Source organism: Corvus moneduloides, chromosome 1 (genome assembly GCF_009650955.1).
Source record: "Corvus moneduloides isolate bCorMon1 chromosome 1, bCorMon1.pri, whole genome shotgun sequence".
NCBI lineage: Eukaryota > Metazoa > Chordata > Aves > Passeriformes > Corvidae > Corvus > Corvus moneduloides.
The window spans coordinates 103250074-103262735 of NC_045476.1; the positions used below are offsets into that span (position 1 = coordinate 103250074).

The 12662-nt window shown below is 37.7% G+C and overlaps 1 protein-coding gene across 3 annotated transcripts in view; it reads right to left on the reverse strand.

Moving 5' to 3' along the window:
- The window catches only part of ZNF407 (zinc finger protein 407), a 334429-nt gene that overhangs the window by 124103 nt on the left and 197664 nt on the right, over positions 1-12662 (reverse strand). For all 3 annotated transcript variants that reach the window (XM_032120687.1, XM_032120678.1, XM_032120695.1), the window contains exons 6-7: positions 9885-9968; positions 1542-1662 (exon numbers count right to left, since the gene is read on the reverse strand). In XM_032120687.1, the coding sequence (XP_031976578.1) occupies positions 1542-1662; positions 9885-9968 (205 nt within the window). The remainder of the gene's footprint in view (positions 1-1541; positions 1663-9884; positions 9969-12662) is intronic.

Here is a 12662-nt window from a genome sequence, read left to right on the forward strand (position 1 = left end):
GATGACCGCAAGATTAAGTGTCCTCAAACACACGGCATTAAAGACAGCACTTCTTTTACCTTCAGTGCAGCACATCATGTCACACTAATGCTTATATGCTCTCACTTCACTCAACACACACCTTTTAACACAACTGCTTTGACAAATGAAAACCACCTCTAAGCCTTAGATGACTTACTGAAGCTGACAAAACCACTTCTATGTATAAAGAAAAATATAAAGAAAGCAGGGGCATACTTAAGGTAGCATCATAGAAACATAGCCCCCTTCCCCCAAGGTTATCAAATTCAGTTCTCTGCAATTCTAGAGAGTGATTTAATAGATGCTTAGTACAGAAGAGTTCACAAAATATTTGCCCCACACAAACAAAACAATGCAACAAGAAATTTTGTACGGAAAATGTGCAACCACTGCAGAAGCTTTCTGTACAAGAGTTTTCTGTAAAGTAGCTCATAAATAGCATGAAAACAGGTATTAGGAGAGCAGATAGGCTTCATTATATAGTCTTGCTTTAGGAAACCACATTAAAACTTATACTAAAGGAACATTACAGTTGTATGTTCAGCATGAAAAGAAAATAAAAAATGCTATAGTGGTATAATCAAATGTTTAACTTTCCCCTCTTGTGTGCATGCATCACAACACATACATCTAATCATATGCCATTTGTCAAATATAATGCTGATTTTTAAAAACTTTTTGAACATCAACTCTTTCAAACTGCCCATAAAATACTTCTATGGATTCCTTTATAGTACACATAGACTAGCCACCTCACTGCAAGGTATTAAAAGTATTCAGGAATGCAGAAGAAGTGTATTTAAGAGTACAGATTCACTTAAGAAGCAATATGAGATCATTTAATATGTATAATGAACCAAAGACACGGGAGGTAAGCATCAGAAGTAATCATCACTGTTCAATCATGTGATTCTTCTAAATTTAATCTACTGCCCTAACATGGGGATGGGTTTTAGTGGTGTAACAAGGGAGGCTTTGCCATGCAACCAACCCTATGGCCAACTCTCATCCAAACACCCTGGCTAGCAAGGAGAAGGAAAGTTGGAGCAGAACAACAAGGCTCTGGAAAACTGTAACTAGCTCGAGTTGCTTCCAGTTCTAATAAGTGTCTGGTGAGTATTTAGGCTGCTGAGCCTTTTAGAGAACTTTTCCTTTCTTGGTGAAATGGTTGCAACTCAACCGAAAAAAATTTCAAAACGGCAACTGATTTGAAAAGGCAATGCAGATAAGCAACCTCACCACAGAGAATTCCAACAGACACTGGAGCAGCTGTGAAACAAACACTCAACATTAGCACTGTAGTGTTACCACTAAAAGGTTTCCCATCATTTGTTTTTCTTTATAAAGTCATACCTAAATACTGAAGACTAAGTTTTTAAATTTAGCTCCTAATTTAATATGTAATTACCGCTGCCCTGATGGTGTTTTAATGGCAATATATTTTTATTGGTGACTTCAAATGAACCTCATCTGATCACCTTAACCCTTCTCTCATCATGCTTTAGTTAATGACTCATTACCTGTAGTCACACCAGGGACATCTGTAAGGCTTTTCTCCAGTATGGACACGCTTATGTCGTGTCAGATGCGATTGTGTTGTGGAAGCAAAGTTGCACTCATCACATTTGAATGGTTTCTCTCCTAGAAGGTGACAAGAGAAGATTATCAGTTTTCATCTACAGAAAAGGAAGACAAGCCCAAATTTCTGGCATATCCATCAGCTTTTAGCCCGTGTGTATACAGCAAACACAAATATAAATTTCCAAATACAATGTGTTAGTTGCAAAATATGACAGAAACACATCAGTATCCAACTGACTTCCCACGTGGAATTACACAGCAGCAAAAAGGATGAGAAAGAACTGCATTGAAACAGAGTAACCATGTTACTGGGACTTATTCCATGAAAATATCATAACCAGGTGACAGGCATTCCTCTCACACTACACCTTCCCCTGAAGTTGGGCCAAGAACAGCCCCAAGAGCAACACCGGGGGAGACAGAAGGTGAAAAATCACACTGATGCTTGTATTCAGCACCTGCTCAGAAAGGAACATCTCCAGGTGAAAAGTGTCTTTGTTTTTATCTCCAACCTTGAATTTTTAATGTTATCCTTTAAATAACATAAATAAACTGGGACTGAGAATATGAACCAGAACTCTGTGCTCCATTCCCCCTATCTTGCCTGCTACGTCTTCTGCCTTTGTGAATATTTTCTGAACAGTAGGCCAATTTTCAGCCAAATTTCAGAGAGGTTAATGAAAATACAACAGACAAAAACCAACCACCAAACCTAGACTAGGACAATATTTTCAGAAGACTAAAATAAAATCACTGCTGAATGTGCAGCTGCACCGAAAATTTCTAGAGGACTACTAATTGAAGAAAGGTAAAAATCTTTAGTGTCTAAGTTGCTCTGTGAAAAGAGAACTTTTCCTTCTAGTGGAGGAGTCCACCCCTTAGAAGACACAAAGACAAAACCTCATGACAGATACACACACTGTGATGACTAGCTAAGACACCTGCATCCCATTTTTCCAACTGGTTGCCACAGAAATGTTCTGTGGGGCTTACAGGCAGATGTTACCATTTAGGCAGGAAACAGGTTTCCTTTTGTATGGAGAAGATAAAAGCCAGCTCCTGACTTGGGTGATCTTCACTGCAGTGTGTGAGCCTTCAGAAGTATTTATCTAAAAACTACAATCAGGAATCAACATCCCCAAGAAGTCTGGATAAAACTGCTACGGACAGATACATACCTTGTAGACTATTCAGAGGTCTAGGATAGGTAGTTTCAAAATTGAACCCTAAGCCTATTAGGAGGTACAATTTGAAGTTTTTAAGACTGACAGAAGACACACCACCAGCAAAACACTATCAGTAAGAGTTGCCTTTTGCAATCAGTAGCAAAAGGCCACTCCCAAACAGCCATGCCCTCAACACAAATTTTTCAAGCCTGTTTATAGCATGAGACGCTGAAGAATTTGAAATAGACTTTGCCAGAATTCTGAGAATAGAGAGAAATCTGCATTTTTCATTCTTGGAGATTGTTGGGATTTTTCCTCCCAAGGGAAAAAGATACATAAGGTCCTCAAGGCCTGAAAAGCCTGTAATGCTGGATGGAAAGAATGGAGCAGCTTCTGAAAGCTCCATAAAGAGTTGGAATAATTGCTTTTAGCAGCCTGCTGGAGAGAATATCAGCCAATGTTTTTCATTTATTGTTTCATGGGACAAGGAAAGGTGAAGGGGCAGGACACAGAGCCGAAGCCTCTATGCTGGACAAATTGAGACTGCTAGAAAGTATGTCTTTCCTGCCCCAAATGGGGTTTTCTTGTCAGACCCTGACACTCTGCTCTGGAGAAGCTGATTTTCCCAGCAGCTTGCATGATTGTGGCTGCTGCTTCAATTAAACTCTCTGGGAGGCCATAGACTCCCTAGCAACGTAACCTGTTCTTGAACTGAAGATTTCCAGTTCTGATTTATTTTATCATCTAGCATTAAAGAAGATAGCAACATTTTCAAGCCTAAGTAGTTAAGCCACAGGTATTTTAGATAACATACATACTTATTTTAACTGCTTTCATTTAAAACGCACTAGAACCTTGCCAACTTGCCCCCTTGTAAAAAAAGGCAGATCTGAACTGAAATCAGATTTTTAGTTTGCCATTCAGGGGAGAATGGATCAAGTAAAGGTTTGCTGCTGTGCCAGGGCAGGGCCAGTGGGGCTGACAGCTGAGTGAGGGCCTGTTGAAGCCAGGAGGGCTTGCAAATTCCGTCGTGACCGTAAGAAAAATAATAATCCCTGCCCACTGCTCCAGGAAGTTTCTCCTTAGGAAATCCTTGTGGTTAACTGCTCCTGTCAAGCAGACTATGTGTAAATCTCACCTGACAGAAAATACATCACAGTAGCACTGCACAACAAAAGCCAGCTAAACTGGGAGGAAAAAAGATAGCCTAGCACAGCCTGTAACTCTTAGCAGCTGTACATGGGAAACAGTATTTTTATGGAAAATTAACCAGGTTAATTAGTACAGTTGAAAAAAAAAAATAAAAGACAACTAGGTATTTCTTCGGGTTGGGTGATATTGAAGAGTGTATTAGCTGCAGGAGTACTTTTATTTTTTTGTTTATTTATTAAAGTTTTCCACAGACCTACTAATTTAAGTATTTTTTGTCTTCCCTATCTATGGGCCAGGATGCTTCTAATCAGACTTTGTGTCACAATTTTCCCTCCACCTTTCTTGCCCCCAGACATTTCAGGCAATAAACATAATTCTTTTAATACGGGCTGCCATTAAAAATTCCAGGAGGACTTTCTTCACCCCCAGTCAAGGTTCTAATTCATACAAAATTAAAATTACACAAATAAAAATATCAGTATTGACAATTTTTTTTAAACAACAGTATTTAATAACTTTAAAATAGTGTATCCAAAACTGTAAGGACAAACTCTACATATTTAAAGACAAAAAAAGGTAAAAAAAAATAAATCACCTTCCTCCTTCCCCCCTCAACCATTACAGAAGACATTTTTGTGTTTCACCATCTCTACCAATAACAAGCCCCATGAAAAAAAAGGATAGGTGCCCCAAAATGACTCAATGATCAACAAGCTCCATGGGGGAAAAAAGAAGGATACACATTCCAAGATCAAGGACCCAGTTCATGGGGGTTTACTTTGTTCTTAACATAAGCACTTTCAAAAAGCTACATTTCCTGACCACAGGATCACAAAAGAAATGGCTTTGCATTTTTGACAATACTGCAACCAACTTCTGAAGTGCATCTGTTGGTTAAGTCACCTAACATGGAAAATTTGAGCTCGAACAATCAAAATCTGGGAAAGCAAATGACAAAAGGACCAGTTCATAGGGAGCATTAGTATTAAAGCTGCTGCTAATGAGTAACTGAAGTTTTTTTCTCTTGCTACTGCACACAGTTTTAAAACCCCAGGTTTTTGGTGTCTTTGCTGGTCAAAGGTTTGCTACAATCAATTCGCCAATCTGCTGCAAATGTTGGTGTAAACAGAAAAGGGAAAACAATAAAGATGCTCTTCAAATTTCATCTCTTCTCTTGCTGGAAAGAGCAGTAAGTCTTCTTACTGTGCTACATTTCCTGTGGTATTCAACATTATAATTTTTTTAAGCTGTGGTGGGGAAGTTGAAGGGAAGAGGCTACATTATACATTAAATTCAATGCCGAGTAATGTAACTACACATTAAAGTCAAAGAGCAGTTCACATGAGAAAAAGAAACACAAAGTGAGTCACTCATCTGGATAAAAACACATATATTATTAAATTTTCTTTCTTTATTACACTGACCTATAAATGTCTTGAGAAGTGCAAGATTGAAATGAGTGAGCAGAAGCAATCATACAAACAGTGTTCTGTATGATATAAGCTACCATCTTCAAAAATGCATGAAAATATTTGAACAAAGGCACAATCTCCTTAACCAGTTCCATAGGTTCATGGTGAGTGCCACAGAAGTGCACAGTAAGTGCACAGTAAGTGTACTTACCCACTAACACTTTACTACTGTAATGTACTTCTATCACCCCTGGGAAGATCCCACCACAACCAACACATGGGAAGCAAATGTAGACTGTCGATGTGTAGAAGATGAGGATGGGGTTTTTGCAATTTGCAGGAGTACTAACCAACATTAAAAAAGGGATTTAATGCAAGAGAACACAGGCTGTGACTGATCAGCACTGTTGGACTGAGAAAGCTACTACAGCACAAAATGGAAGTTTACTGGGAAACGTAAAAGAACGGGCACATAAAGGAGAGCAGAACAATAAGAGCAAGAACCTAAAGTAAAGACATTTTAAAATTATGAATTGTTTCCATGTTTTCATTTCAAGCCAGAAATAATTACCCTTACTTTTATTTTCTCTCATGCAATTTCCTAGTTGATCACGATTAAGGCAAAATATTTAAATTATCAGATATTATATGTTTCTTGTGTGTGTATATGTGTGTGTGTGTGTGTGTGTGTTTACTTTTGGTGGCTGGTTTAGAGGTTATTTACCCTTCTTTTGTTACAAAATTCAGGTAGTAGTTTAATTCTTTGTGAAATTCAACTTACTGTAAATCCAGCAAAAACTAAAATTTGCAACATTATTTATCTTCCTATCTTCAGGAAGATTTTCTTACTGGAAAAAAATACAAATCAAAAAAACTTGCTTCAGGATGACTCAAAAGACAAAGTTGTTTCCTCCCAGCCTTGTTGAGACACCAGAACTATGGCATCTATGTTCCTGCAGCACTGCAAACTATCCCTTATTTACCACATAGCACCAGCTGATACTGCAAGCGGTCCAAGTTTCTTAAGACAGTTTATCACAGCCTAGGCAGCCACAAGTGCCTATTGTAAAGCATTTGGCAGACAGAGATGTAAGTATTTCTTTCAGTGTGATAAAATTCTGGTCGAACTCTGGACCACTCTGGAAGTTGCCATTGCTTCGATTCACAAAATAGAAGTTAAGGCCATGGATATTTACATAGTTGTGAAAGACCTTCAGAATTCCATAGGTTCTTGCAGAATAGGACTGGAAGAAGGTACACTCAAATCATAAAATAATGTTGGAACAACTTCCCAGGACAAAATCAGCCAGCGACTTTGCTTATTCTCTGTTCAAAGTGTGTGTTACTCACAGGCCAGTCATTAAGGACATGACATATTTAAAACAGAAAAAAAACATCAACTGGTAAAACACCAGCAATCTCTTGACAGGTCAGATTATTTGTTCCTACTTTACAGTTGAGAAAGCCTGTATCAAGGAAATCTCTATGCAGATACATCATGTTTGTAAATATATTAAGTACAAACATTTTTCAAGTCTTAAAACTAATGGCTTTTTCTTTCAGTTAAACATTGCTGTACTTGTTTTCATTTAAAAACAAAAACACCTCTTCAAGGGATAACATCCTATTTACCAAACTAGTCCCTACAGTTTGCTCTGTGAGTGACTGAAGGCCAGATTCTGCCAACTTTTTTCACACCAAGTTATACTTCATGGCCCCTGTAATATTTCCAAAGAAAATGCATCTTTCACAAGATAAAGGCATTTATCCAGGTACACAGAAATAATTTAGTCTACAAAGAGAAGAACAGAGTAAGAAATACCAGAATAAAGAGTATCAAAAGTCTAAGTGGCTGGTCCTACAGCCAGCCTTCTCTTGGGTCAAACCTCTTCCAGCAGCTGAACATTTCTCTGGGGTGTCAGGACATCTCAGGCCTTGAGGCTGGGACAAGAGGAGACTTGTTAAGTTGGTTAAGACTCCTTAACTACATGTGAGGATTTGTTCATTTACCCTTGAATCGTGGGCCTCTGACAGGTGATAGAAGTAAATCTTGGATTGGAATATGTTCTGTGTCAGCCCCCTAGACAGCTTGCATTACAGTAGGGAATTATTCAAGCCATTTAGACTATTTTTGATACCTATCCCTTTCAAACCTGATGGTAATTTGCTTTGGCATTCTGCTTTGGGAAAATTGTGCCAACTGGGGACAGAAAAAAAAAAGGTACAAAGAAAAGTACAAGGAGGAGTGCATGCAACTAATGACTGAGATAAAGTTGAGCACTGGATGAAAATACAATGGAACCCATGTAAGTGCAACAATGCCAGCAAAGGTGGATTGTGTCATTCTCCTTGAAACAAATAGAAGCTACAGATAATTTTTCTGCTAAAGAATCATCTCTGATTGTTTGTGCCACAGAGGCAGATAAATGCCAAAAAGATAGATCCCTCTGCCTCTGAGATACTGTCCTGTATAGTATAAAGTTAATAGCAAAGTAATAACGAGCCTCCAGTCCTGACATAAAATATAAAGTTATGCTTGCTAGATGCAAGCTTCATGATCTATAACCTGTAAATCCCTGTGATCATAGCACAAGAAGTCTCTACCACACTGGCAAAAGAAGGGCAAAATGCCTTCAAAAACCTGGAAAGCTTTTCACCAGGAGTACACCATATTTTCAGCATAATTTTGCACATAAATCAGGAAATAAAATACTTTTTCTCTTGGCTGGTGGCCTAACAATACTATATATATATATTTGATGATAAGGCCTTACATTTCTGAGAAACCAGATTTGCATGCACATAACAGGTACAGACAAGAAGGGCAAATACAAGAACTTGCATTTCTTCTACTTCCCCATCCTGAAACGACTGTTTACCATTTCTGTGGCTGCACCGACTATGAGCCCTAGACATAGGCACGATCTCAATGTGTCACATGGCAGGCCAATAAAAACAAAAGGTAGTTCCTATCCTCTTGATAACAATGACTGGTTTTTTGCTAAAGGGTAAAATAATTAATTAATTAATTTCTTAGCCCACATTTGTTAAACTTGTGCCTACCTGTGAAAATTCTTCAAAGCTCCAGAAAAACAGAAACTGTTAATTACAACTGAAGCATATAGCTTCCATTCCAGTAGATGTAATTGCTCGTGTTATCATTCAGGGTGTAATAATAAGATAACTTACTATATTTACTAAATTACTTTTATTGGTCACTTAAAAAATACAAACTTCGTGCAGTGAATGGGAACTGACTGTGGCAGTACTCTTCCACAAATTTATGTTCCTTGTTATTAGAAAAAAAAATTCTGAAATTAGGATTACCATCTAGACTTGAAAGCAAATTTTGGCCCTGAATATAGATTTTTTTAGAGCTTATCTGTTTCAAGATACTGTCTGGCCAGCACTGAAAACTCCACCTTTCTGAAAGCATCAGAAGAATCTCCTCCAAATATGGTTGCTTTAAATAAACTGAAAACAGGGTGGGAAGAATGGCTTCAGGCTCTCAAGAAAGAGAGTAGCTGCTCTCCAGGAAATTACACATTTAGATGGTATATGTCCTGAATGAAGATTAGTTTATACAGGGACATAATAAAATCTCCCACTGTGATTCCTTTACAAAATCCATGGAAAATTCATGATGTAACAACTACAGCATCTCATTTGTTAGCCATTTCTTTCCACTGTACATTAGACAATGGTCACTTAACTCACACAGCAATTCCTGATGATATTACATTATCCTCATGATAGTCAGTAAAACAAAAAAACTACAGTGGCTTAAACAGCAACACTTCTACGTCTGTTTGAACGAAATCTATTCAAATAATCAAACACTTACAAAGAACTACTAAAAAGCACAATTAAGGTAGAATGTATTAATAAATGTTTAATACTTACACTTTTTCTGGTCTTCTGAAACTAAGAACCAATTTAATTTTTTCTGATATTAAAATTTTATAACCAGGTGGTAGGAAAGCTTTACTAATTCTGGAAGAGAAATCTTGTTTTACATGCCAGCCATGTGGTACCTCTTAAAGTTGTACCTATTAATTACAAACTATCTTAAAATTACGAAAGGGCAACTGAAACAACACTAGCTTTCAACTATGCTTCAGTCCAAAAAAATTGATTAATTTATATGTAGTCTCTAATTTTCACCCAGGGACATTCTAGCAGTCTCTTGCAAAATCTTCACAGTAGGTAATCTATTTGGGCCTTGGAAAGAAAAAATTAGTAGACTTAGTATTCATTGAAGAAGAAAGCCAGTCTTTACAATTCTACTTCCTTCAGAAAAAAACCCAAAAAAAATCCAAACCCACCGAAAATACCCCCCACTCCCCCCAAGCAATTATTCAAACTCCCAGCTAAAAGATTTGATGCAGACCCCGGGCACACCAATTTCACAAAAACGAGAAAAAGCAAAGCAAACAATGAGCCAATGTACTATTTGTGCTGTAACGTGCTATTTGACTTGTGTTACTCCCCAGTGTAGAGGGACTCCCTTGCTGGGGAAAATACAGCGAAGAGTAAAGACAGCTTTACTGACCTGTGTGCTGCCGCCGATGCTTGGTGAGGGCATGACGTGTCCCGCCGGCAAAGCCACAAAGGTCACAGAGGAACGACTTCTCGCCTGTTGCAACAATAAACAGATGAGGGACTGCGGAGGTCACAGATCATTAAAACATATCTATCAAGGCTTTCAGGGTTACTAATTCCTCCAATCAAATGTTTCCATGTAAATATGTCAAATGGGAATGAAATTACCACTGCGGTTTATTGACTGTGATAAAATCTGAAAAGCACCACTGAACATAATTACATACTTGTCAGACCCATAAAAATTAGCTTTATTATCAATGGAATGGTTTTGTACAACTTCATTTCTGTTAGATGTCTTCCAGATGGGGCTGCTTTATGCACTTGAACAGTTTTTATGCATATCCTGATTTTTTACAATTCCCATACATCTGGCCTTTCTGTGCTGAGTAAAGATTGCCTGGAAAAAAAAGTTAATATACTGTATATATGATTCTGCTTAAATAAAACATATTTAATTTATTAACAAATTAAAGGTACTGAGAAATTTTCAACTGACTAGGTCACAGTCATCTTTAGTTACCTTCTATTTATTAATAAGTATTAAATTATTTTATTGAACACAAGAAGAATGGAGGCAACAATAAAAGCCAAATTATTCAGTACCAGTGGCAATTCAGCACTGTTTATGTTTCTGAAGTTTTCATGACATAAAGAAAACAGGTCTGGGGATTGCTCCTGAAATTGCAGCAGAACTCATATTGTTCGTCTTCAAATGACAATTCTTCATTCCAAACCTCTGGACCAATTTGAGAGATTTTGGCAAGCTCAGTACTCATTAGAAGTGCATAAATGCCCTCTTTTTAATTTTTTTTTTTTTTTTAACAGAAGCTAGGATTTTGCCCTGTTGCCTATAAATACAGTTTATAATTTCACAGCAATATTTTTACCCAGTATGTATGAACATGCATTGAAATCTCAGCCCATAAAGGCCACATGGAAGGTCATTATGAATTAGTAACACTAATCTCAGGTATAGACTCAATAATCAGCGATAAGACTGAAATTTTTAATTTTTTTTTGTTTTTAAAGAATCCAATTAGTCATTTGGAGCCAAATTGTCTCCTTTTGCAGTAACACAGCAGAAAGGGGACTGGTGGGGCAATGATGCTGAATTCATTGAAACTAACAGTCTCCTTCCAATTCTTCCCCGTGGGGAAGGAAATTTAGTTCCTCCAAAAGACGGCTGGGTTAAGAGGTCCGGTGTCAAATTACCAAGTCCTCCTGTGGAGACAGAAGGATGGAAACCTCCATGCTGTTTATTCCCACATAACCAGGCACGGGAATACACAGACTTTCTGGAAAAGCACAGTGCCTCAGTTAACTTTGGATGCTGTTCATATAAGCAAGAGATCATCTTGTGAGTGGGAGCTTCTAGGAGTGCCCTGCAGGGACCAGCTGCCCTCTCCCACCACTGCCTCGATGAGGTCTCTGAGGAACCCTAGCTCCTCACCCCAGCTGCCCCAGTGAGGGAGTCCCTGGGCCTTGTGATACCAAGAGGAAAGCAATTCCAAAGTTTCCAAGGCAGCTTGAATCCTACCACCAAAATGGGATGATAAAAGTGCTAATAAACTTTTGCCATGTAGCAAGGCTTTGAAATGCAATGGGCACATATTTCAGAATATCACTGTTTCAGAAAAAAGCAACCGGCGCATTCTTATTTTCTGCACCCAAATCTGGTCATATAGAGCAGGCTGAAATTTTACAGGAGGACTTTGGGCTTTTTTGAAATTTTGGTCTGTTGATAAGAGTATCCCAGAAGAATATCTTAGGTGCGAAATAATTTCAGCACCTCTTTTGGGAGTCAATTCTAACAATCTGTTATTATAATTGAATCTAAAAAAACCAAAAGCAGAACAGAAACCCATTCTCACTATCACATGAAGAATGCATTTGTGCTAAATTATGTAACAAAATCTAAATTTTACTGCAGAATGTTTGTCAATAATATTACTGCTGAGGCCATGCATGATTGTTACACAGAGATTTCTGTGAAGTCTCTTCCAGGCTTTTTAAAAATTATTTTATGGCATTTTAAAAATCAGGATCTTCAGCATGCAGCACTTCAATTCATCACAATATCGAAGAAAAGGAATAGAAGGACTACACATAATGCTTAATTATAATTAAATATTAATTTAATTAATTAATCAATTTTAAGTATAAATCTTTCTAACTAGCAGTAATGCCTAACACCCCAGCATAAAATTCACACTTTAAAGTTAAATGCTGCTCCATGCCTACCAAGAAATTGCTCATCATCTATATATTATCATAAATTAGCTCATGTTGTGTTTAACATCTAGGAGCAGACTTCAGAATGGCCTGCAGCTTCATACACTAATGAGGACACAGAGCACCTATAGCATCTTTGCAGGCTCACGGATTTACTGGGTTATATTTGGGCCTTTGCAACAGCTTTCAAATCACAAAGAAATGATTCAAAATCAACCAAGGGCTTTAAAGTAGAGAAACTGATCCACCCTATAAAAACAATTTGCCAGTTAAATACTCCACACTCCTCTAGGTCGCACCTGGGAGCTCTCATGCAGGCAGGGCTCTTGAGGGAGGCTTTGGATCTGAAAATGTGAGACTGGTGGAAATTTGGCCCCTGCTTTTTAAAATCAGGAAAGATGGTGATGTATCTGATTTTTTGCAGCATTCATTTTCAGGCATATTAATAAATTAAGTACCTTATTTGTTGTGTGTATACACACAAATACAAATA